General features: G+C 42.8%; 1 protein-coding gene across 2 annotated transcripts in view; it reads right to left on the reverse strand.

The window, feature by feature from the left end:
- Window positions 1-3,325: 3,325 nt before the first annotated feature.
- The window catches only part of LOC118092866 (NAD(P) transhydrogenase, mitochondrial), a 61,308-nt gene continuing 37,213 nt past the window's right edge, over window positions 3,326-27,420 (reverse strand). For both annotated transcript variants that reach the window (XM_035131505.3, XM_088656579.1), the window contains 10 exons: window positions 26,724-26,869; window positions 22,041-22,236; window positions 17,625-17,858; window positions 16,834-16,994; window positions 13,598-13,777; window positions 11,711-11,870; window positions 8,455-8,536; window positions 5,588-5,706; window positions 4,494-4,609; window positions 3,326-3,547 (listed from right to left, as the gene is read on the reverse strand). In XM_035131505.3, coding sequence (XP_034987396.2) covers window positions 3,395-3,547; window positions 4,494-4,609; window positions 5,588-5,706; window positions 8,455-8,536; window positions 11,711-11,870; window positions 13,598-13,777; window positions 16,834-16,994; window positions 17,625-17,858; window positions 22,041-22,236; window positions 26,724-26,869 — 1,547 coding nt within the window. In that variant the 3' untranslated portion in view covers window positions 3,326-3,394. The remainder of the gene's footprint in view (window positions 3,548-4,493; window positions 4,610-5,587; window positions 5,707-8,454; window positions 8,537-11,710; window positions 11,871-13,597; window positions 13,778-16,833; window positions 16,995-17,624; window positions 17,859-22,040; window positions 22,237-26,723; window positions 26,870-27,420) is intronic.

Raw genomic sequence — 27,420 nt, forward strand, 5'->3', positions numbered from 1 at the left:
CTTCCAAGGAAATAAGCTGCCCCTGGGCAAAATCTTCCCCTCTTTCCCATTGAAACTATTTTGGTCATATTGATCCATCTAGCACAGTACAGTTTCCTTCAACTGCCAGCTGCTCTCCAAGATCAGAAGTCAGCTGAGATCCTTTTAACTGGAGGTGCCAGGGATTCATCCTGGCACCTCTGACATGCAAATCAGGCGATGTATCACTGAACTAAAGCCCTTGCCCATTGCTTAAGTCATGCTTGCATTTTATGATGGGGTGGGGAACCGGGGGCCCTCCCAATGTTGTTGGACTCCAACTTCCATTATCCTTGAACCTCTTCATCTTTGGTGATCATTCGTAGTCCAGTGAGATTGTCTTCCATAAACACGGTCTTAACAATGAGTCTGTAATTCTGGATCCACACGTCCTTCCACAGTGGGGACATAGGTTTCCGGGCGGGAGATGATCACGGTGAGGTTTTGCCAAGCGTACCTTCCTCTTAGCACGTTTCTCCCTTTTGTCCTGAGTTTGAGTGTCTTCACATCCCATGACCCCTTTGGTAAAGGCTGTTCTCCAATTGGAGCGCTCGCAGGCCAGTGTTTCCCAGTGGTGGGTGTTTATACTACATTTTTTTAGATTTGCCTTGAGAGATCTTTAAACTTCTTTTGTTTACCACCAGCATTACGCTTTCTATTTTGAAGTTCGGAATAGAATAGTTGCTTTGGAAGATGATAATCAGGCTATACAAGGCATCTTACTCCTAGTTCTTGCTATGATCTACCATGCACTGATAGGGCTTGCACTAGAGCCTTATAATTCTGAAAAGGGATAGTATTTCTATGGTATTGGTGTTTGGTAAAAGGAACCCTGCTGAAATGTGTTGTTGAAATAGCAGGTAAGGAGAGGCCTGCTAGATTGGACTGAAGGCCCTCCTCACAGCAATTTATGGTAGTTAGCCTATGAAAATAATTGTGCATGGTGCAAAGAAGTACTTCTATTTATCCTATATGTATCGCGAATCAGTTTTGTAGGGAGAGCCCAAAATTCAGGTGTTTGGGGAGGGCAGAGTAGGAAGATGGTTTATTTTCCCAGTATGGGCAAAACCTATCATTAGTTTCATTTGCACACTCAAAAATGGATGTGTAGAGCTGACCAGCTGGTGTTAACATATTCATCTAATGGTGATATAGCAGAATACAGGCTCAGGGTAGAATAACCCCTATTTAGACATGTAGTCTGCAGTCCAGTGCATAGTGAAGAATCGTCCTTAAGGCTCACTGGATGGTAGCCTATGTTGCTAAAACCACTAATGTTATACAAAACTGTGCCATGTTTTTACAGCAAGAAATATCTTCAACAGTCATCTCTCTAATAAATTGCAACAGCAAATGCTTTCGCCATCCATGTGTTGTTGTTTTTTTATTGCTGTCAAGAAAAGGGCAACTTGGCTTTGCACAGTGATTAATACTGTTTCCAGTGAATGACTTTTGATTGTCTCTCTGACATTTTCATCTCTGTGTGTCTTGTTAAACAAGGACTCCTTTGAACTTTCCCCAGGAAAGTCTCTAAAACAGCTTTGTGGAAGATTACTGGGCTATAATGGAAAGGGAAAGGAATCCGCCCACTGGAAATCCACATCAAAGCGACCCCCTGACCCAATGTATTCTTAACAATCAGTCAGAAGAGGCAAAAAAATAATTCGTTTTCTTCCAAATCACGTAACTTTGAAAACATTTTTAGGGTAAAATTAGAGACCGATAAAACCTTATATAAACAAGTCTTGGTTTACTTTTAGAGCGTGTTACAATTCAATTTACTCCTCTGCGAGTTTCAGGAGTCAAAGATCCTCTAGTGGACACTTAAAAGTACTTCTATGCATAAAAGAGGTCTAACCATTTTCTCCACCAGCTGCAACCTCTTGCACTGCAACTGATGCTTTAGAGCAGGCATCCCCAAACTGCGGCCCTCCAGATGTTTTGGCCTACAACTCCCATGATCCCTAGCTAAGAGGACCAGTGGTCAGGGATGATGGGAATTGTAGTCCAAAACATCTGGAGGGCCGAGGTTTGGGGATGCCTGCTTTAGAGGCATTCCCTAACTTTTTTTAAAAAATGAGGCTAATGAGAAGGGGAGGGATCACTGGAAGAAACACAGGCGGCATGATTTCCAGTATATGAGATGTCCATTTCATCATAGCCAGTAACTTTGAGGAGCAGTTGGTAGGTGGCAAACCAAGCCATCACTCCCTTGAAATGGACTGCTCCAGCAACGCCTATCTGCCATTCCTTCTCTACCCTGTCCTTGGTCTGGCAGCTGATGGCACTTCTCCAGACCCAAATTGGCCCATCCCTTTCACCTGCCTCTGATTACTTAAAGTGCCGTAACTACAATTGCAAAGTTTGAGAAATAAGCTGCAAATGATGTCATTTGGATTTTTAATTACAGAGATTTACATTTCCATCCACAAAGGCACAGAAGCCAGAAAGGTAAAGGTAAAAGGTAAAGGACCCCTGGACAGTTAAGTTGTGGCGCTCATCTCGCTTTCAGGCCGAGGGAGCTGACGTTTGTCCACAGACAGCTTTCCGGGTCATGGCCAGCAGGACTAAACTGCTTCTGGCGCAACAGAACATCGTGATGGAAGCCAGAGCACATGGAGACACCGTTTGCCTTCCTGCCGCAGCGGTACCTATTTATCTACTTGCACTGGCGTACTTTTGAACGGCTAGGTTGGCAGGAGCTGGGACAGAGCAACAGGAGCTCACCCCGTCACGTGCACTCTGGCATTCGTCACGGTGTTCTGTTGCGCCAGAAGCAGTTTAGTCATGGTGGCCACATGACCTGGAAAGCTGTCTGCGGATGAACACCGGCTCCCTCGGCCTGAAAGCGAGATGAGCGCCGCAACCTCATAGTTGCCTTGGACTGGACTTAACCGCCCAGGGGTCCTTTACCTTTACAGAAGCCACAAATTACTAACATGATCCAATACCTCAGGTTCTTCTAGCTGTCTGTCAGACACAGCTGTATATAAAAAAGAAACTGCACCCACCACCAAACTTATTTTCTAAACAATACCAAATTATATAAAAAGAGACTGCACCCACCACCAAACTTATTTTCTAAACAATACCAAATTATGGACACAATCCAGTCAAAGTTGCCCTCTTTTTAGTTCCCTTGATTTCAAAATGCCCCAGGAGCCCTTCTGTGGCTGAAGAGCAAAGTACAAATCTATTAAATAAGTTATAATTAATAATAATAATAATAAATGTTTATTTATACCCCGCCCTCCCCATTCAAAACTGGGCTCAGGGTGGCTAACACCAATAAACTCAACCAATGAAATGAATGGTACTAAACAAGGTTTATTGTTGGGTGGCTGGTGCCCTATGTTTTTACACAAATCTGGGAATACTAATGGGTAGGAATAGATTCCCTAATTTTGGCTTGTAAAGCATCACAGGTTTTCTTGGCATCACCAAGCAGCATTGAGGTATTGGGCTTGTAAAAAATGGGGTTGTCAACTGCAGCATACCCAACTCCCAGGGTGCGCTTCATAACAATGACCTGGTGGAGAAACAAAATGGCGGCATGATTAGAGAGATACTCAAGCAATCCTAGTGTACCTACTCTGAAACCATATTATTATCATTATTTCTTAAATTTCTATACTGCTCTTCATCCGAAGATCACAGGGCGGTTCACAATACAAAAATACATACCATAATGACAAACAAAAACAATACCACCACCCCAATTTAAAAGGTCATGGATTATTTAATTATTCTATGGTTGAAATATCAATTCAACATGGCCCAACTCCATAAAAGTGAGTATTCAAGCACTTAAAGAGACCTTGGAATATTACCGCATACAGCTGTGAATTGAAGTGCCTTAAAGCTTTAGACATGGAAATGTTAAGGAAGATAACTTTGGTAGGGCTGCCATACATCTAGACCAGGCATCCCCAAACTGCGGCCGTCCAGATGTTTTGGCCTACAACTCCCATGATCCCTAGCTAACAGGACCAGTGGTCGGGGAAGATGGGAATTGTAGTCCAAAACATCTGGACGGCCGAAGTTTGGGGATGCCCGGTCTAGACAATTCCAAAGGCAGAACTGATGCCTGGAGGGAACTAAGTCAATTGAAAAATCATGTTTTTTGGGTTTTCCGTAAAAAAGCTCAACAACTTTCGGGGTGTCCTGGTTTTTACTCTTTGAAATATGGCAACCCTAAACTTTGGTGGAAACCTTTCCATTTTTAACTGGGCGTAAGTACTTGTAACTAAGCGAAGTAGACAGAAGTGCCATTTAGGTACACATGCCATAATACAGTCTTATAAATCCTCCTCCTTTGTTAAAGGCATATTCTTCACAACGTAAGACTAGCCTTGTCAGAACAGGCCAAGAATCCATCAAGAATGAGGAACCTGTGCCCCACCCCTGGCCAGATTCTCATGGATTGAGAAGCAAAGGGAATTCTGTTGGAGAGTCAATCCCTTGCCATTACTTACCTGCTTAGATTTCCAGACCTCCAATACAGGCATACCAGCTATAATTGAATTTGGATCTTCTTGTGCTGCAGAGTTCACAGTGTCGTTGGCACCGATTACCAAAGTCAGATCTGTGTCTGAGAGGCAGAAGAAAACTCATCAACACTTCTTCTCAATGGTGTTAAGAAGTGTTGAGATTCAATATTCACAACTCTATTCAAAAGGTTACTTTTCATAAATAATCATGATGCCGGTGGCCCAGATGGTTTCTCTTGATCAGTTTTGCAATAGGAAAGTAGCAGCCTTTTAATGAAATAGGAAGGGTAAGATTAATTTATATAGGGGAAACATTAAATAATTTATGAGCACCTGGAATTTTTGGGGGGGTGGGGGGTGGGGGGAGACTTTCCTTTCAAAGCACAGCTTTTTAAGACGGTGGATTGAGATTACTTTCAAGCTCCTTTTTGAAATTCCTTTTCCATTCTCTTTTTGGCTGCCTTCTGATTCCCACAAGCGTTCTGCTTCTTTCCTTGCTTAAAGAGATTTTACGCAGGAGACTCGCTGGAGCACCAGCTTGACAGCTGTAAGCTGCTGATTCATAGATGCATTGTTAGCTCGATCATTTAATTCTTGTCCAGCAGCATCACGCTATAAAACTTGACCTCCCCAATGAAACATCAAAAGGCTCTCGCATCTCTCAGCTCATTCTATAATAGAAAGTCTGGGGAAGCAGACCACCTCTGAAGTCAGCTGAGAAAGTATGCTACACAAGCAGAACTGCTTTCCAGAATAAGCCCTCTGAAAATCTGATGCTCGCAATATGGCCCGACGCCACTAAGATAGGTTTGAACAAATAGTAGTACACCTAGGGTGTTGGTTTCAGGTGTGCAGCTGATGCAGATTGATATGGGGCTCAGCTGAAGTTGGTACCTGGAGAGCTTCTATGGGAGAAGTCAGAAGAGGATGGGAGACAAGGGGCAAATACCACTTGAGGCAGCATGATTATTCTTTGGCCCTAACTGCAAAAGCACACAATACAACTAACTTTCTCAGCATGGTTTAAATAAAACATAAGCTGTTATTTCTTTCTCTCTCTCTCCACCCTCATTCCTTACCTGGGAAATCTTCGTTTATCTCGTCCATTTCCAACACAACGTCATAAGGGACACCGGCTTCTGCCAACAGAACGTTCAGCTGCCCTGGCATACGGCCTGCCACCGGATGGATGCCAAACCTGGAAACCAAGAGAGAAAAGGAATGGCCACATTGCATCCAAGACATGCTGAACTAATAAAAAGAAACTGATAAATGTTAGCAATGCTACGCAGGCGGCGGCAGGCCAGTTCCAGGCTTGCCTACCTCCTGATTGAACCACTAAGATGAGAGTGATGGGAATCCAAGGTCAGCCAGCATTCGTGAAAGGCAATTTCAATGGGTGAGCACAGTTCTCAGCTTGAAACAGATGGTCGGAACCTATTGCGAGAAGTGCAATAGCAGGGACTATTCAGCGAGAGTCTTAAGGGGTTAGGTCTGTTATTGGTCTGAATGACAGCAAACTCTGGTTGGCTGGAGGCTCTAGTTAATTGGGAGTTAAGTGTCAGTAAGAAAGTGTTGGCTGAGTTTTCACAATTGCAAGTGTAGGAGGGAAAAGTAGTTCTTAATCAGTTTTTACCTTATGTACCGTATGAAATAAATAAGTTCTCTATTTATCCTCATATTATGTGCTGCTTTTATTCAGCTCACACTGAGTAAATTAGGATCAGTTTATTTTCTCTCTGGACTCTGGTCTGATCTGTTTCAGCCACTCTGCTAACATCTGTGAGGTATGCTAGACCAAGAGGGTGTAATTGGTCCCTGGTCCTGAATGGGGTAAATGCACCCCTAAAGGACCAGGTGTGCAGCCTGGGAGTCATTTTGGACTCACAGCTCTCCATGGAGGTGCAAGCAAATTCTGTGTCCAGGGCAGCTGCCTACCAGTTCCATTTGGTACGCAGCCTGAGACCTTACCTGCCCACAGACTGTCTCGCCAGAGTGGTGCATGCTTTGGTTATCTCCCACTTGGACTACTGCAATGCACTCTATGTGGGGCTACCTTTGAAGGTGAGCCGGAAACTACAACTAATCCAGAATGCGGCAGCTAGACTGGTGACTGGGAGTGGCTGCCGAGACCATGTAGCACTGGTCCTGAAAGACCTACATTGGCTCCCAGTACGTTTCCAAGCACAATTCAAAGTGTTGGTGCTGACCTTTAAAGCTCTCAACGGCCTTGGCCCCAGCATACCTGAAGGAGCGTCTCTACCCCCATTGTTCAGCCCGGACACTGAGGTCTAGCACCAAGGGCCTTCTGGCAGTTCCCTTGCTGCAAGGAACCAGGCAGAGGGCCTTTTTGGCAGTGGTGCCCGCCCTGTGGAATGCCCTCCCATCAGATGTCAAGGAAATTAATCTGACTTTTAGAAGACATCTGATGGCAGCCCTGTTTGGGGAAGTTTTTAATGTTTGATGTTTTATCATGTTTTAATATTCTGTTGGGAGCTGTCCAGAGTGGCTGGGGAAACCCAGCCAGATGGGAGGGGTATAAACAATAAAATTATTATTATTATTATTATTATTATTATTATTATTATTATTAGCTCAATCACTCCTACCAAGATTCATAGCTAAGCAGAGTTCCATATCCACATGTCCCTCATCCATTTCCAGAACTCAAACAGACAAACTATATGTGATAACAATCATGAAACCTGGTCTGACTCTGTTTAAGGCAGCTTCCTGTATTCCTAATGGAGAAATGGCAGTGTTCTGAGATGGAGGGAAATGTAGACTTCCGGCAGCCTAGGAAGCATAAAATGCCTTGGGCAGAAAGGCATTCTATAAAGGTGATTAATAAAAAATAAACAAGGAGCATATTGCTATTTATTGTGGTGGCAGAGCACAATATGGTGCAGAGAAGAAAATGTGCAAAAGTTGTCACCTTTTTTTTTTAATGTGTAGATGCTCCATGCCATTCTTGGCTACATTACCAGAGTGGCCCATTGCAAAAGAAGACAGGGTTTTCAGTGGATGTAGCTCATCATAAAACAGCTCTGCAATACACTGGACTGACTTTTTATAAGCTTTTGAACCAGCAAAGCAGTTTGTTCTGTTCTTGTTATGTACTGAGCTGAATCCTAGAACAATAGGATTCAGAATCAGCAGGAGCTATCCAATCCAACTCCAGGTGGAAGTGAATCCGCAACCTGATTGGCCTGCAGGAGCAGCCAATCAGGCGGCTGGCAGAAGTGAAACTGCAACCTGATTGGCCTGTAGGAGCAGCCAATCAGGCTGCAGGCAGAAGTCAATCCACAACCTGATTGGCCCACAGGTGTAGCCCTGAAGTAGCCAATCACGCAAGGCCCATTGTGTAAATAATGTATATAAGCAGATGGTTTTGGGGAAAGAGCCATTCTTCTCTTCTTCTCCTTGATGACTATGAGCTGAATAAAGAGCATGAAATTCACTCTCGACTCCGAGTATTCCGAATATATTTTAGTTCTGTTAACTAGTGAGCTCTTTTGTTGTGGTACTCACAGAGTACACTTTTGGGGGGCAGTAATTTTGTGCTGGCACCCACGACATCAAGCAACTCGTTCCCCAACACACAAAAAACCCACTGCTGTCAACTATGACTTTGTTTTATGATGTTTCGCGTTACAGGACCCAGTAATTGAGGAGAGAGATGAAAGGAGGGGAATGAAGACAGAAGGAAAAGAAGTGGCCAACCACTTCTCATGGATGAAGGGTAGATACAAACAGTTCTTATGATATGCCTCCACATAGCAAGGTCATCTTTTTAAAGAATTATCTCAGTCCATAAGAGTGCCATCCAAACTGTTACTGTAGAGTAAATGGTTGCGGATCACACCAGATCTCCAGGGACTAAAGCAAATTTTCTTATTAGTAATGTGTAACCTGTTTATTATACCAGCACATTGACCACACTTGCCTGACTTTCTTCCCTTGTTCATTAAGCATCTTTACCATGTCAGCAATAGGATACTGAGCTTTGGCTGCACAAAGGCCCCAACCTATAATGACGAGAGAGAAGAAATCAGAGTTTAAGCACTTGCTTAATATCTCCCGTGTCTTAATTCCCAACCAAATCTAAGGCTGCATACACACCGACATTCAAAGCATATGGCTTCCCCACAAAGAATCCAGGGAACTGTAGTTTAGCCCCCCCCCACAGAGCTGTAGTTCCTAGCACCCTTAATAAACTACAGTTCCAGGATTCTTTGGGGAAAATAGATGTGCTTTAAACGTATGGTTTGTGTCTGCAGCACATCTCAAAGTGCATGTACCACATGTGCTCACATCCATCCCTTTAACACTCATCTCTCCAATAACTCCTCTTCATTTGTTGTCTTTTCCTGTGGTGCAACTTTCGATTTAAAAATTCATGGGATTAAAAAACTGGTCCCGTTTTTTTCTTTCTGTTTTTTGTTTGCTGATGCTATTTTGTCAAATAGAGTAGCTGGCATGTCTTGCACAGTCTGTGCCAAATTCAGGGACAGTAAATTTAACTGCGCACTGTCCCAATAAGTAGTGGAAAGCTTTCGGTTTGGAACACTCTAGGCAATATCGTTTCAGTGTGTTCCCTCATCCCCTGGCAGGCCAAGCACCAGACCATGCCATCCTTGGGCAAAAGCTGGGCCTGCTCCCACTGACACGGGGCCAAGTCTGGGTCCCCTTTTGGGGGGGAAATGGAAAAATGCTGCTCCATCTCTAGTCATTCTGGTCGCTGTTTGCATGCTCAGAGAAGCCAGCAGTGGCAGCAACAGTGCTAGGTGGTTCCAGGCCCCCAGCTACTCTGACCACCATCGCCAGCCCTAGATTTAAACAAAGATCCTGGGGCCCTTTTATCTGGCTGCAAATATATACCAAGGGTCCACAGTGGACCACAAATAAGCAAAAAGTCTTACCAGAGTATATCGTAGAACATCAACCCAACGGTATGAAAATTAAGACAGATATTTAGGAGAAAATGGAGGTGGGGGTAGCATAAAGAAAACCAATACAACCCACTGCTAAAATCCTACTAGGAAACAACCAGAGGATTCCCAACCCTCCAAACACTCTGCAGTGTTGAATTCAGAACTCAGTCTTTCGTTCCAGATGAAGTTTTCCCCTACAAACTTTCATTGCACAAAGTTCTCCCATCTCTTGAGGGAGAGGAATTATGTCCAGGAGGAAATATCTGAGCACTCCAAGCATGTAAAATATATATTTTAAAGCATTACTGAAAAAACATCTCTGAAGTATTAAATTCATTCTCTCTCATCCTACCTCCCTCAAAAGTAGTATGTTTAGATGGGGAATAATGGACTTAGACATGTTCATTTTCCGTTCCTGCTACCCCTTCCTTTGGAGACTCTTGCTAAGTGAAATTTCTGGCTTGCAGGGCCAGCCAGACACACTCCCATGCCAGATGAATGGGGCTGCCCAAGCACATTGCAAGGGGCAAGAGGTATGAACTATCAGAGCCCAAGAAGAGATAGGCCTGGCTTGAAGTTGTCCTGCCAAGACCACCAGCTGGTTTAATTGACTGGTCCTGCAAACAACTCAATGCACCTAGCAGGGGAATTTTCCCTGTCAATGAGATCAGTGACTTGCATCTCCTTTTTGGGTTGTTGGTTTTTTGTTTTTTTGTGTGCTATGAACTCGGGCTCATCCAGTAGGACATATTTTTCTGGTTTCCTATAAAAATAAGAGGAGGAATGCTTTTCTGGAGAATTCAAAGACCATGTGATACAGTGTCTCATGGTCAAATAATGTAGCTTGGAAATAGACAAAAAAAATTAGAATAGCATCAAACCCCCTGGAGTCATTATGCTTCCCAGCCCTGTAATAATGAAGAGGAAGTCACAAAATGAAGCTAGCTCCAGGTGTCATTTATGCCCTTCAAGCTCTGTCACACAGAAAAGAAGCAGGCATCAGAAGAGTGCAATAATATGACTTTGGCACCATCCCCGTTTTTCCTCACCCACTCTGTCTTGTCCAGGGGACAGATGGCCTCTTGAAGACAAAATAGAAAAACCCATTCTCCTCTTCAAGCTCCTGAACTTTGTTCAAGGAAGAGAGACCACCCTCCTGAGGACTTGGTAAGGCAGGGCCTTTATTCCTGTTTTTTTTGCTAAGCTGGAGAAAGAAGAGAAGCTCAACTCTGGTTTGCTTCTGAACCCAGAGGCAGAGGAAGCCACTTGGGGGCCTGGGGTGTCTGCCTGCCTCCTCCCACTCAGCCTCCCTACAGCTGGGGGGGGGGAGGCAGCGGGCAGACCGTTTGGGCAACACGGAGCCTGTGCATGCCCAAGCCACCAAGAGACATGTGGCTTGGGCATGCTGCAGGCCCCACGGTGAGTGCCGCCCAGCATTTTGTCGCCCAGCGGGGCAGCCTGCACCCACCGCACCCCCCTTCCTCCACACCTGTTTGAGTCTTCTCAATCTATAAACTGGTAAAACTGTCAGTTAGCTCTAGGGATCCCAGAGAATTCTGAAAATTGCCAATGTTGGCTTATACATAATTGATTACATCCATGTCCCCCAAATTGCATTATTTTTTCTTTGCGGTGAAACGAATACAGTGGAATAATATAATGACAACGTAATTTATTACGTAAATTACGTAAGTTAAATAATTTTGCCAGAGCAGACAGCAAGACAAGTAATGCAGTTTTAGCAGAAGATGAACTGCGGTGGAATGGAAGCAGTGCTGCATGCAATGAACAAAGGGTAGAAAGGAAAATGAAGCCTTCTTACATCCTGAATCAGCTTTCAGTTTCAGAAATTTCTCCAAGTCTCCTTCCCACTGTTTTAGAAAAGGACATTTCCGGTCAGTGACATTATGCACTTTTCTGAGGTCCAGACTCATTCCAGGTCAAATTGGTTGTTTGTCTCAGCACACAACTGAAGTTCAGTTCTCAGCCTTGACCACTAAGTGGCCCAACCAACCTCACCTCATATGGTCTTCTATCATGTCAGCAGAGCCTGATGTGACTAACAGCATTTGACTTAACAAGTAGGTAATTAGAGATTGGTTACCTTTGCATTCCATATAGTGAAAAGTTATTTGTTAATTGGGAAAATAAATTTGGATATTTGGGAACTGTACAGATAACAGTAGAACAAGAACCTGGGCAATAACATTTTCATAGCCCGTGTGCATAACTACTAATCAATTTAATAAAGCATTGTTGAACTCTTACCAGGTGTAATGATGATCGAATTAGCTTCCTTGATCATGTCAACAGTTTGATCGATTCCAACTTCAGTGTGTGTTCCAACTATTTCCATGGGCTTTCCTCCAGCCGTAGATGTTGTACCGAATCCACCCAAAATGACATTTGGCAAAGATCGGTTCATGGCCTGGACAAACCATTAGACATATATTAACAAACGTCAGGTCTAACCAAAACCACTTGGGATATCTGCTTGCCACCTGGGGTGAACGGAGAGGCAGGAAAACTACTTTTACCATTGCTTTACTGAATGCTTAAACATGGTTAATTAAGGCCACTAGATTGGATCCGCATTAGTCGTACTCAGAGTATGGACAGGACTAACTGAGGTCTATTAATTTTAATGGGTCTACTCTTGAGTAGAATTTAGTTGGCTACAACCCACTGCTTTCAAACTCATGGTTTCATATCCTGGTTTGTGATTAACCATGGTTAGGTATTTAGTCATAATGCTTATTCATAAATAAGGAAAGCAAACCACTGTTAAACACTACGACTGCACACAGCCTGTTTTGTTAACACCTAAACCCAGTGCATTTTTTTTCTGGGGGGGATGCAGGGGTACGCATACCCCTAAACATTTTGTGAATCTAAGTTTTTCCTCCTTGAGTAGGAAATCAATATGAGTATTTCAATATGAGTAGGAAAATGAGAGTTCCCCTAAACATTTCAAAATGAGTAGGAAAATGAGAGTTCCCCTAAATATTTTTTAATATGAGTAGGAAAATGAGAGTTCCCCTAAACATTTTTTAAGAAAAAAAGCACTGCCTAAACCTGTTCCTATAATGTAGGGGTGGGAAGCCTGTTTTGTTGGACTCCAATTCCCATCAAGCTCAGCCAGCATGGCCAGTTGTGAGGGATGAGGAGAGTTGTAGTACAGCAACATTCAGAGGGCCACAGATTCCCCATTTTTCCTTTAATGGTGACTGATTGACATTGTAGAGCTAGCAAGGCTAGAGACATCTTTATCATCCAAGGTGGAGGCTGAGACAAGGGTCCTGTCAGGTTGTATGTGTATATGACAGGGAGAGAGGTTGGCCTGTTTTCTCTCCTCAACGTATATATTTGTAAATGATTTTTTAAAAAAATTGCAAAACAATAGACAAACAAACCCAGCATATATCTCCAGTACTCTTTCCGCACAAGGACATTGATGATGTAGCAGCTGACACCTAGTGACTTAATGATGGTGGTGATGGTGATAATTTTATTATTTATACCCTGCCCATCTCGCAAGTTTGCTCCAGCTGCTAGAGAAAGTGGGGTAGTCATTAAATGATTGCCTTGCTAAATGAAAAATGAAAACACACCAACCACAGGGTGCCTATACTCATCTTATACTGGGGATCAGTGAATCTTGTACATTTTGGTTCCTCTCAGTTTCTCACTTTTCCAATCTTAAGTTCAGTTCTCTGCATTCCCAAATCAGTTTGCCTTTTTGAAGGAAAATAATTCAAACTTTTTTTTTTAAAAGACATTGTCATGAAAATTCGCCAGCATTTCACTGCAGATTTCTCTAATATACACATTCGTATGTAATTTTGCCCAATATACAAAGTTTCACAGAGCAAATTCCCCTACTGTAATGCATATTTATATATATTATGTTTTTATTATTATATATATTATATTTTATTATTAATATTATTATTTATCATGATGTGCATTCTTATGCACATTTCATCCTAGTAGATATGCATTTTTGTACTTGGCTGGAGAACTGCGTGGCAAAATTTGGAGAAGTGTGAGTTTCACAGGTTGGCTGTGCTTCAGTTCTCCGGTTGGAAAGCACAAATTTGATACGTTCACCTCCAAAGGTGAACTGAATCAAATTTCTCCCCCGCTCCTACTTACCACACACATGATGTAAGACAGGATAGCTCCGGAAGAACCAATCAAGGCTCCAACAATGGTCATCAGGTTGTTGTCCAGAAGAAATCCCTCTGCGCACAAGGCCCACCCAGAGTAGCTGTTGAGTACAGTGATCACCACAGGCATATCCGCTCCACCAATAGCTGCCGTCAGGGTTACTCCCTGCCATATTCACGTGCCAAAAAGGGAAGGCAAGCCCAACGTAGGTCAGGTTTAAGTAACAGCAAGAGTGTATAAGGTCCGCATTAGAAAGAAAAGGAGAGGGGAGGAAAGACATGGGAATTTAATCAGCAGGATGTGTGCGGCATAGAGATTAAACAAAGACTGCTGTCATACATGGCCTGCACTTTAAGTAAAATTAATGCCAGTGTACTGGAAGAAGCAAAGATCACCAGTGTCAAAGCAATGATTCTTCAACATCAACTTCATTGGACTGGTCATGTTGTGCAGATGCCTGATTATCGTCTTCCAAAGCAACTACTCTATTCCAAACTTAAAAATGGAAAGCGTAATGCTGGTGGTCAACAAAAGAGGTTTAAAGATTTCTCAAGGCAAATCTAAAGAAATGTAGTCTAAACACCAACAACTGGGAAACACTGGCCTGTGAGCACTCCAATTGGAGAACAGCCTTTACCAAAGGTGTCATGGGCTTTGAAGACGCTCGAATTTTGGGAAATGTGCTAAGAGGAAGGCATGCTTGGCAAACTCCTGCCTGGAAACCTATGTCCCCACTGTGGAAGGACGTGTGGATCCAGAATTGGCCTCCACAGTCACTTACAGACTCACTGTTAAGACCGTGTTTATGGAAAACAATCTTACTCAAAGAAGAAGAGGAGGAGGAGGAGGAGGAGGAGGAGGAGGAAGAAGAAGAAGAAGAAGAAGAAGAAGAAGAAGAAGAAGAAGAAGAGGAGGAGGAGGAGGAGGAGGAAGAAGTTTAAGTAATTAAAGTGAAGGTTGACTATGGACAGTCCACTCTACAGGTGCTTTGTTCCATTTCTATGGCGAAAGCCATATATGCCTTGCATTGGCAACTGGAATGGAACACAGTTCGATTACCATAAATACCTACAAGTGCCAATAAGGACTCTTCTGATCTGCCCATCTTACTGCCCTTCCCAAAAACCCATTGACTCCTTCACATGACAGTGTTACTACAATGCTCCCTATATTTCCTAGTGTACTACAGCCACAGTAGTCTGCATGGTACAAAAGAAGGGCATTAATTATTAACCCCCCCCCAAAAAAATGCAAGCACCTACCTAAAGATCTTGGTTATGTCAAACAGACATTTGGGAACCCTACATCATATCTTTCCCAAGCCCGTTCTTGGCTCGTACTGTTCTCTTTCTTTCTTTCTCTCTCCAATCTAGGATTACAATAACATCTGACTGATTAAACCAGTAGCTTATTTCACCATAAAGCCCGCAGCTAAGAAGTTTTTGGAACCCGGCAGATGTGGTTTGTGGGATCCTGAAGGGGTTGCACGGGATTTTTTAATGGAATTTCTATAGAGCCGCACAACTATTTTGAAGAGGCCTCGAAACATCGCCAGCCCCTCCCTGCCCCCTTCCAGCCGCAGCTGCATCTTGTATTGCTCAGCAGACGCTGAATATTCGTGGGAGAAGTTTCTGCTACCTTGCTTAAAATTCAAAATAGCCACCACAGCACAGCCTTTGCTGGCGGCCCAACCACCACACCAAAAAAAGCAGTCTTACTTATTTTATATTTCTTACACACGCAATAGGGAAAACAATATGATATATTGGACTGAACAACATCAACATCAAAATAGTTGCTTCTCCATCCCACCCTGGGGTCCAGGAGCAATTGTATACCCTAAATTATCTTGTTTGTGATCAACAGTACAGACTATGTCACTGCTATTTATTTGTTTACTAAATTTATACCCAGCCTTTTTGTCTGGAATATCTTTGCATGCCAAGGGTAGCTGACGTTCCATGACTGCACTCTGCTAACCAGTCAAACCACATTCTGGCAAGTTAATACATACTGGGGTCTAAAATACCCAGTATATTTCAGTGCTGGCCTTACTAACAAACAAACAAACAAACAAACAAACAAAAAACCCAACCTACTACCAACCCCATTGTCTGACTGCCAAGGAGCATGACAAGAGGATTGTTTTTTTAAAAGCAGATTTCCCAACTAAACAAATTCCCCTCTTTGACAACCCACACTATAGAAAGGAGTTGGAGGAAGATGAACGAATACAAACTCCTTGCTTACATCCCATACCAGTGGTGGTTTCTTCTTAGGAGTCTGTGGTTCTTATCTACTATACGGCAATGATTCATTTATTACTCTGCCTTCGTACAGTAACTGTAATAGGCACACACAAAATGGCTACTTTACAAGGATGTTACCTCCCTGAAGATGAAGGTGAAGAAGAGGAGATTCGAGTCAAAAAGAAGAAGGGTTTTAAAAATATGGTTTGGGCAGTTTGTTTTCAGTACGGAGGCTGAGCACATCTTACCCTTGTATATATAATTTGTGTACATGCTGTCCCTGACATTGCTTCATCTTTAAGTGCTTAATTAATATGCCTAATGTATCTGATCCCCCTCCCATTTTTTGAACTGCACATTATCAGCTCACTAGACTTGTGCCAGCCTCACTCCATAATATATCTGTTTCACAGTCCAGTGTACCTGACTCCATCCTTGTTATGTACTGAGCGAATCCTAGAACAATAGGATCCAGAATCAGCAGTCTGATTGGTCTGCAGGAGCCACCCAATCCAACTCCAGGTGGAAGTGAATCAGCAACCTGATTGGCCTGCAGGAGCAGCCAATCAGGCTGCTGGCAGAAGTGAATCCGCAACCTGATTGGCCTGCAGGAGCAGCCAATCAGGCTGCTGGCAGAAGTGAATCTGCAACCTGATTGGCCCACAGGTGTAGCCCTGAAGTAGCCAATCACGCAAGGCCCATTGTGTAAATAATGTATATAAGCAGATGTTTTTGGGAAAAGAGGGATTCTTCTCTTCTTCTCCTTTGACGACCACGAGCTGAATAAAGAGCATGAAATTCACTCTTGACTCCGAGTATATTTCAATCCTCCTACCATTACCAACCTGTTCTAGAAGATTCTGCCCTGACCCACCATGTTCCCTCTTGACCCAATTCTGCCCTTTACCTCTGGTTCCTGACTTGCCCACCTTTTCCCTTCTTCAAACCCAAAGCTTCCAAGACTATTCATACCATGATCGAGGAGAGTCCTGAAACTCCTAGGAGGCAGCCCATGCCGGTCGTATAGCTGGGGTCTAGCATAAAAGGAATCATGCCACCAATTGAAGCTGCCAACAGCCCAGCGTTCAGGTAATGGCGACCAGGCAGAAGAAGCGGAGCAGAGTTTAATATACCTAGGGAGGGGAAAACCAATATTGAGGCTTAATCTTTTGGCATGTTGATATTTTATTGCAATTCGGGGTTTTTTAATCTGGATGTCGTCCGAAGGGCTCTTTCCATTCCTGTGATCCTAAGTTTTAAGACTGAGGTTTGGTCAGCAGAGGGTTAATAGAATCTGCTGGATATGTTTTTGCTGGGTTCACTATCCTGCTTTTTGTCAAGGAGATTTCTTTCAATGGCTGGTCTCTTCTGCAAGGAGAAAGCCGTTTGGAAATCAGGGATTTGAACCCAGGTCTTTTCGAGCCTAAGTGCAGCACTTGGTCTGCTATTCTTTACTGGCCCTTGTTGTGACTGCATAACTCACACAATGCCAGTTTGTAATATTATGACACCACAGCTACTCTGCAAATAAATTGCTGTGTCCGAAGCAACTATTTACTTGTTCAGCAAATCTTGGGACCAAGCCACAAAATTTTCAAAGGTTTCTTTCTTTCTTTTTAAAGGCTGGCACCAATCCTTATGGAAATTCAGCGTGAACAGAGTTCCTAACTCTAAGAGCCTTTGGGAATCCTAGCAGAAGTCTGTACGCCATAACTTTGGGTGTCTAAACCGCAGGGAATAAAAATTAAAATAATTCAGCGTACCTTGTAGTTTTCCATATGCCACTAAAGAACCACTGAATGTTACACCCCCAATATAGGTGCCCAAATAGGCCACTGTTTTGAGAACATTAGCAGAAGGGTGCACATCAAGGTGTGGATATTCGATCATGTACTCTGCAATGCACGTCAGAACTGCTGCCAAGCCAACCAGACTGTGAAATGCAGCAACAAGCTGTGGAAGGTCGGAAATTTCAATCCGTTTCGCAATGGTGAGACCTGCAAAAGGAAACAATTTAGATCCAAGATATTTTTGTTGTTGTCGTTAAAGAAAACGTTGTATTGTATTTCATGCCATCTTAAAAGCATAAACAGCCAGTTAAGTAACAAAAGGGCTGTTTACTTTACTTCCTTAAGTTATTCCCCCTATTTTTGTGTGCAAAGACAAAATAATAGGAAATCGCAACCACTGAGCCTAGGGCTTGCTGATCAGAAGGTCGGCGGTCCGAATCCCTGTGACGGGGTGAGCTCCCGTTGCTTGGTCCCAGCTCCTGCCAACCTAGCAGTTCGAAAGCACGTCAAAATGCAAGTAGATAAATAGGAACCGCTACAGCGGGAAGGTAAACAGCGTTTCCGTGTGCTGCTCTGGTTTGCCAGAAGCGGCTTTGTCATGCTGGCCACATGACCTGGAAGCTATACGCCGGCTCCCTCGGCCAATAATGCGAGATGAGCGCGCAACCCCAGAGTCGGTCACGACTGGACCTAATGGTCAGGGGTCCCTTTACCTTTACCTTTAACCTTATTTTAAGCCCTCTCCCAAAAGAAGGTAATCGCAAGGACCTCTCTCAAGGCAACAGCATCTAAAGAACGTAGAGCAAAAATAGGATGTCAGAGCCACAACCCCATCAGGGGAAGGAGCATGGGAGAGAGAGAGAGCTGTATTTGACAGACTGCATTAAATAGAAGGGTAGCTGCTGTCAGAAGAGTAGCTGGAAGATCAAACTATGGCATAAAATAGTAATTTTCAAGCAGTTTCCTGGGGTGTCCTGGGCTACCTTGGAAGCATAACAGGGGATCGTCATGGAGCAGATAAATAATGGCAAACAAACAACCCCGAGAGACAGTATGTCCACTATATCCTGGCAATGCTCAGCAATAGAGGGTTGGGTGTGTCTTGGGCATAGCTGCCAAGTTATCCCTTTTTTAAAGGGATTTTCCCTTATGCTGAATAGGCTTCCTCGCGAGAAAAGGGAAAACTTGGCAGCTATGGTCTTGGGGCACCCTCAGTCCATGCAGGGTGATGTGGAGATCTAACAGACCTAGCCAGAAGGGATCTACAAAGAGAGAGGTTGCCTTGGAAGAACACCCAGAATCCTCTGCGACGTGCCAGGGTTTCTTGGCAGACATGCCTACATCGACAGAACTCTCTGGAGGTAGAAATTCTGAAAACCACCGACATAAATAACCATAACCACTTCCTACCGGTATTGTCTGTTTCTACAATGAATGCCTGTTCCTACAGGGACCTAACTATGATTTAAAGCTTGGAATAGACACGGGACACTGTTGTTTGGAAAATGTATCATGGAATCCTGGGGTGAAACTGGAGCTCTTCTTATGTAATACTCTGGGACTGAGAACCACAGTGCTGGGTTCCTTACTCTTGATCTTCTTGTACTAAAAAAAACCTAAAGGTAAAGGACCCCCTGGAGGTTAAGTCCAGTCAAAGGCGGCTATGGGGTTGTGGCGCTCATCTCGCTTTCAGGCTGAGGGAGCCGGTGTTTGTCCACAGACAGCTTTCCGGATTATGTGGCCAGCATGACTAAACCGCTTCTGGAGCAACGGGACACCATGATGGAAGCCAGAGTGCACAGAAACACCATTTACCTTCCCGCCGGAGCGGTACCTATTTATTTACTTGCACTGGTGTGCTTTCAAACTGCTAGGTTGGCAGGAGATGGGACAGAGCAACGGGAGCTCACTCTGCCGTGGGGATTCGAACCGCCAACTTTTCGATCGGCAAGGCCAAGAGGCTCAGTGGTTTAGACCACAGTGCCACCCGCATCCCTGACAAAAGGTGTTGATGGCCCATCTAAGAGGAATATTGGGCCTGGGCAGATAGAGGTTGCTTTGATGATGGGGTGTGTGCTTGAGATGACAGGAAAAGAGAGTCTTTAGAGCAAGGTGTGTTGGGAAGAAGAATGGGAGAACAAAGGGGGAGATCTATCTTGGGCAGGACGGCTGAAGACTGGCTGGGAGAGAGGCCTTGCACTCCAGTGTTGCACAAACCCCTCTTAAAATGACCATGCTGTAAGATCTGGACTCCCTCCATGCAGACTGAAGGTGTAATCATGTGAATAAATAATGTTTCTTAAAGCTATGACAGTCTCTGCTGTGTCTTCAATTCTCCAAAGGAATGCAAACCCTGGGTGAACACCCAGAACCTCCTGAAATCTTGATACTGGACAGAGTGGGGGGTGGCAGTGAGCTTTGTATGCTCTACAGTATATGCTTCTTAGAGGACCCATAAAAACTGGACTGAGATGGATTTCTAAACTATTATTAGCCAGCCTTTGAAAATGGCACAAGATATATCAGTATTTGTTGGAAAGGGATTTCAGTCCTCGTAGAGAGCAAAACACAGAACAAAACTCCACCCAAAAAATTCCAGAGGACATTTCCAAGAACTTGGGTTTTGTGAGTACAGAATAGGTTCTCATTATTCTGTCCTCCACTTATGTTCACTGAGGGATAATTCACACAACTATTTTTTTTTTAAAACCATCAACCATGCAAGCTGATATCACAATTTAGAATGGATATGCTTGGGTGATGCCTGGCCTTGTGGGGGACAAACAGACTTTGGGGAAGTAGCATAACAAAAGTTCATAAACACCAGTGTCACGAAAACTACTTTGTTTCACAGCAACTGGCTGCAAATTTGGCTCCAGAGGAGATGCTCCCTATGTTTAAAACATACATATCTTGCTTCCCTATTTTGTCATGTTTCCTCTTAGTCAAGACTGCCACCTTTTGGAGTTAAATATACATCTTAAGTCCCCAAAGAAGCTTAACAATCCACGGACCGATGGATCACTGATGCCTTGGCAGTGAGGTCTTCATAATACCTGCAGTAGCAATGGTTCAAATTCTCATAAAGGCATTGTCTTCCGGTACAGTAGGTCAGAGCAGCATACAGGGGCCCCATAAACCAATAACAAGAATCAACTCGTGGATTTTTCTTTGGAAATAATCGCACTTAGTCATTTTTTGTCAACTAGTTCAAAATATATATAGCATCGGTCAGTTCATTTGGGACAATATGAATGCTGCTATAGTGGTGAGGAAGAAACTCTGTAGCTTCAGTCTATTCAGATGTGCAGGGCCAAAGATATTGTTCCTTTGCGCACAAAGTGTTTTCATGTTTTACCATGAATCCTGAAGTTAAGTCCCACTGCATTCAGCAGGGGGCCGGTCCACTGTCCCTCAGACCTTGTGGGGGGCCAGACTGTATTTTGGATAAAATAATAATGAATGAATTCCTATGCCCCACAAATAACCCAGAGTTGCATTTTAAATAAAAGGACACATTCTACTCATGTAAAAACATGCTGATTCCCAGACCATCCGCGGGCTAGATTTAGAAGGCTATTGGGCCAGATCTGGCCCCCGGGCCTTAGTTTGCCTGCCCATGCACTAGGCATTTGTGATATTTAAATTTTGTAAACTGCCCTGTGATGCTTTGATAAAGGGCAGTAGAGAAATCTCTGGGATAAATAAGTCAACAAAGTCCCTGTGGGTCCTGGGCAGCTGATGGTTGCAGAGTAAGGAACCACAGTCCCCAAATACTTGTTCCATACAGATGTGTATTATTATGGCAGCCCAACAGCACTTTTAAACAGAATAATGGGTGTGTTCAGAAAGGTGCAGAGGAAAGACCACTGGGGAAGAGGTATGAAATTTGTGGGGCAGTGTCCAATTCACCCTAATGGACCAACATCTACTGCTTTGTAAATAAATTCCAATGGCTGGTGCAAATATCGTTCTACTCCATCCATCCAAGAATGATTTAAGAAGCACATAATTAAGGTCAGCCTGTTGGGGCTTGCAAATACCCTGAATTAAATGAAAACATGTCCTAGAACACTGGGCTGTGGTCTAAACCAATGAGCTTCTTGGGCTTGCCAATCAGAAGTTCGGCGGTTCTGCACCCCATAGTCGCCTTTGATTGGACTTAACTGTCCAGAGTTCCTTTACCTTTACCTAGAAAACACAGCAAATAGTAAACCGATATTTCCTTGTATCTTCACATTGGAGGGGAAGAACAGCAGTGGCTAGAAAGCTGTTCTTTGGTAGCTTGTTTACTGCAAATGACTTTTTCATTGCAGCAGCCCTTCCAAGGAGACCAGGTGTTTCCTGCTGAAGTTCAATGGTTTATTTAGTACAACAAACAGTACTCACCCATGGTTCCACCCATAGCCATCGCCATCGACATCTGGGCCAGCACTTCCGGGGATGGTTTCAGAGCACCCAGAGTAGCTGCTAAGCCGCCAGCAACCCCAATCATTCCTAGAGCATTGCCAAGTCTAGAGGTGCTCTGACTGGACAGTCCTGCGAGTGCACCTACACAGCAAAGACCTGAGCCCAGATACATCATCTGAGAGAGACAAAAGCAGAGAACACCCAAAGCAGTGTGCATATATGTTACGAAAGAAATCCACAAAAGTTCTGAAGTCTGGGATTGACATCTCACTTGTCACACAGCCTGTGACTTGTCACACAGTATGTGACCTGTTTGGTGTGAGCAAAATGAAAGGTAGCTGTAGTATGATATTACTTTTTAACTAAAGGAGCATCAGGAATGAGGTTGGTCTTTACTTCCAGAAAAATGAGAACAGGAAAACTTATCTGAAGGAGTGTCTCCACCCCCATTGTTCAGCCCGGACACTGAGGTCCAGCTCTGAGGGCCTTCTGGCGGTTCCCTCCCTGTGAGAAGTGAGGTTACAGGGAACCAGGCAGAGGGCCTTCTCGGTGGTGGCGCCCACCTTGTGGAACGCCCTCCCAACAGATGTCAAGGAAATAAACAACTATCTGACATTTAGAAGACATCTGAAGGCAGCCCTGTTTAGGGAGGTTTTTATTGTATGATGTTTTATCAAGTTTTTAATATTCCGTTGGGAGCAGCCCAGAGTGGCTGGGGAAACCCAGCCAGATAGGTGGGGTGTAAATAATAAATTATTACTATTTTATTATTACTTCCAGAAAAATGAGAACAGGAGAACTTTGCTAGATCAGGCAAAAAGGCCACGTGGTCCACCATACTCTTCGCAAAGGGTCCAATCTTTGGGAAGTTTGCAAGCAGGACCCTGGTGTGACAGCACTCTTGGCTCTCACAATTCCCACCAACTGGAGGCATTCTGCCTCTGACTGTGATAGAACATAGCCATACCCTCCATGTATTTGCCATGATCATTAACTCTAGTGGCTCTGCACTGAGTAGGACTGGCGTTGAATACAACCCTTAGCTCTTATCACATTCTTCCAGAGGTGTATAACAAGTGAAGACCTGAGTAGCTCAAGATTATGGTTTATTGGTATAACCATCCTTGCTAGATTTATTCAGTTTCTTCTATGCCAAGTTTTTCCTTTTTTAAAGTTTCAGCCATTGTTCTTATGTGTGGAAGAGTTACAGATTACTAGTTCAAACACATTTTAAAGATGCCAGCTTTGTGAGATCATTCCGTCAGATTTTCCTCTCACTTTGATTTTTTAGTGTTTTGATACACCAAAATGCTTTGAAATCCCTGAATGACAATGCATTTATATAGAACATGTGGTGTTCTCCTTATGTTTGAAAAGCATATGCCCTCCTGATCACAAATGTTCAATGTAATTTTTAGGGAAGAAAAAAAAATGTGTTACCAAATTTTCCCTTCCCCAACAATGTTCATTAAAGTCACGCAGCAGAACCCAATTAGAATAATCTAGTCATTCCACCCTTATTTAACCAAGGCTAACACAGACTCCTTTAATTCTTTCTCCATTTCCAGAAATATGAAAGGTGTTTTTTGTGTCATCATAAAAACAGATGACTAGCTCATAGTGTACAGCATATGCCTTTCTTCTGCCTAAAAGGAAAAGCTAAAATAAATAGCTGATGTATACTTTTTAAAAAAGTTATAATGTATTTATGCTTATGTTTTCAAATGTGCTGTAAGTTGCTTTGAGAGCTTTGAGTAACAAACATCTAAGAAGTCTAAGAATAGTAATGATAACTATAAACTGTGATTCGTGCAATGCAATGTGTTGACCCTTTTCGATTCTACAATTCTATGATTCTACAATAGGAATAATGTAAATGTTTTATCTTTTGGTATATAGCGATTAAGATGTTGATTTTTTAAATTTCTGATCAAACTATACAAACTGTATGAAATAGACGAGCCAAAATACAAAACACTACACCTCTGCCCAATTTTAACTTACTTTTGTAACCAACTGTACTTTCAGTCTGTACTTTCAGTTTAATAATATGCTTAATGCAGGGCCGGCTCTAAGGCAAGCCCGGGTGGCGCAGAGCGCCAGGGCGCCTGGCCGCCAGGGGGGTGCTGCGCGGCTGCGCCCACTGCAGCGGCGCTGTGCCGCCCGCCGCGGTGAGAAGCGATCATCGCACTATGGCACCAGGGCACCTGATATGCTTAAGACGGCCCTGGTTTAATGGAATTATTCATTAATTTAATGTAGTTAAAATCTGCTCTTATTCTATTCTCTCCAATTTGGTTAATTTTGCAGATTTAACTTAATCTTGCAGGTTGAGTTTAAGTCCAGCATTTTGACTCCCATTCTCTTACTGTTGGTAAATTCCTCTGTTTTTCAATGCCAGGCCACCAGGACCTTTGCTGCTATCATGAAAAAATATATTAACTGTTTTTCCTTTTTATGAGAAGAGTATGGTGGACCATGTGATCTTTTGGACTGATCTAGCAAAGTTCTCCTGTTCTCATTTTTCTGGAAGTAGTAGTAGTAGTAGTAGTAGTAATAATAATAATAATAATAATGAGTTTGACCAAACTGCGGGAGGCAGTGGAAGACAGGAGAGCCTGGCATGCTCTGGTCCATGGGGTCATGAAGAGTCGGACACGACTAAACGACTAAACAACAACAACAAAGTGTCTGGGTTTCCCCAGCCACTCTGGACAGCTCCGAACAGAATATTAAAAACATGATAAAACTTCAAACATTAAAAGCTTCCTTATACAGGGCTGCCTTCAGGTGTCTTCTAAAAAGTTGGATAGTTCTTTATCTCCTTCACATCTGACATTCAAATAGGATCAAACAGTATTTCTATTTTTATTTCTATTCCCTTGATCTTTCCTAGTATTTGTTTTCAAAACATCTTTAAATCTGCACCGACCTCTTTAGAGGAACAGCAGCATACATATGAAGTAAGACAATTCATAAGATATATATTAATTTGGCAGTAGAATATTAGCGTAAAGTGTAGATGCAATTCTGAACATTTCTCCCCAGTATTTGTTGCAAGGTACAATGCATGCCAATTCGCTGCTCTGAATCTTGAAAATAATTTGCCGACATCTGTTCTAGTCTACAATTAAGCTTTGGCTCAGTAGACACTTCTGGAGATTTAATAAAAGAATAGACTTTTTATTGAACAGTTCTGTTTTGTCTTTTATTTAATGGAAAGAACAATGGACCACCCCACATAATCTAAGCAACAGGTATAGGTATTTTCTTAAGCAATATCAAATAATGGATTCCCCCTATACAGCTGTTGGTAAAAAAAACAACCCAATGTTTTATACCTGTTGTGTGACCAATGTTCCAGAGCATTTGTCAGATTTCTTTTCAAATATGATTTTGTTCACCTGCTTCATTTTGAATGTAGGCAGTCCAAAAAATAAAACATATCACCCCATTTCCCTCCATTCTTGTTTAAAGTAAATGAAAACGCAGGCTGAAAACTGACACCATGTTTATTTTTTTCCTGTTCTTGTTCCTCTGGGAAATGGCAAACCACCTTGTACAGGCAAGGGAGAGGGAAAACCAGGCAGAGGACCTTCTTGGTGGTGGCGCCCGCCCTATGAAATGCCTTCCTATCAGATGTCAAGGAAATAAACAACTGTCTGACTTTTAGAAGACATCTGAAGGCAGCCCTGGTTAGGGAAGTTATTTAATTTTTGATGTTTTATCGTGTTTTTAATATTCTATGGCTGGGGATGGGCCAGATGGGCGCGGTATAAATAATGAATTGTTGTTGTTGTTGTTGTTGTTGTTGTTGTTGTTGTTGTTGTTATTAATACACCTCAAATCTGGCTGGGTTTCCCCAGCCACTCTGGGCGGCTCCCAACAGTATATTAAAAATAGAATCAAACATTAAAATATTCCCTAAACAGGACTGCCTTCAGATGTCTTCTAAAAGTGAGATTGTTGTTCATTTCCTTGACATCTGATGGGAGGGCATTCCAGAGGGTGGGTACCACCACCGAGAAGGCCCTCTGCCTGGTTCCCTGTAACCTCACTTCTCGCAGGGAGGGAACAGCCAGAGGACTTCAGAGCTGGACCTCATTGTCCTTGCTGAATGATGGGGGTGGAGACGCTCCTTCAGGTATACTGGGCCAAGGACATTGAGGGCTTTCAAGGTCAGCACCAACACTTTGAATTGTGCTCTGAAACTTACTGGGAGCTAATGTAGGTCTTTCGGTACTGGTGTTATATATTATTATTATTATTATTATTATTATTATTATTATTATTATTATTACTATTATTATTATTATTATTGCCACCCTGAGTCCCTTAGAGGTAAGACATTGTAGGTGTCATCACTGTTAAAACCAGGAAAAGAAAAATATATATGTTTGAAAAAATGACTGTAGTGAATGATTTGTGTGTGAATATTTCCTCTTTGATTTCAATGCATTTATTAATTTAATTTTAGTTAATTTCTTTGATGACTTTATGGTATATTTTTGTTCTTACAATATGCAGTGCATGCTTCTCATCCCCTTAATCTAGATCTGGCTTTGCTTAAGAGTAGCTTGTAAGTACTGATTTGGCTTGTTTACCATCACTGCTAAGACAATCTATGCAAACGGTTGGTAAAAATTAGAAATGATTTCTGACCTGCTCAATGCTGTGTCCACTGAGAAGAGACGCACCGTATCCTCCAACAAACACCCCTCCAGGGAGGAGATAAAGATAATTATATTCTGGTGGATCTGTTGGTCGTTTAAACATATCTAGCATTCGCTGAGTAATTAAGAAGCCACCTGTTGGGGGAAAAAGGAACATGGATTTTTAGAATGAAAACAAAGAAACAGCAAAAGGCCAATATTTCATTTTTCTCTGTTTCTCAATTTTCCAGTCTTAAATTCAATTGACTACATTTCCACACTAGTTTTCATTAAAAAAAACTCCTGTGAAAATTCATTAGCATCTTCGTGTACATTTCTCCTAATACACATACGTTTTTATGCAATTTTGTCTAATATACTCACTTTTGCAAAGCAGTTTTTCACAATATAATGCATTCTTGTATGGAGTTTTCATTAATATATGCATTTTGATGCACACTTTACCCTAGTATATACATTTTTGTACACCTTACTTGGCTGAAGAACCACATTGCAAAATTCAGGGAAGGGCAAATTTTGAAGGCTGGTTGGGTTTTAGTTCTGATAGTTTCAGAAAGTGGGTAGCTTCATGCTGAAATACGAATTGGACTTCTCCTCCATCCCTAGCTGTGATAAAGTTACCCAGATTAAGGACTAAGACTGCATCAAATTTTAAGTCATTTAACTTATAATTATTACATTTTTAC

The sequence above is a fragment of the Zootoca vivipara genome, chromosome 13 (genome assembly GCF_965207765.1).
Source record: "Zootoca vivipara chromosome 13, rZooViv2.hap1.1, whole genome shotgun sequence".
NCBI lineage: Eukaryota > Metazoa > Chordata > Lepidosauria > Squamata > Lacertidae > Zootoca > Zootoca vivipara.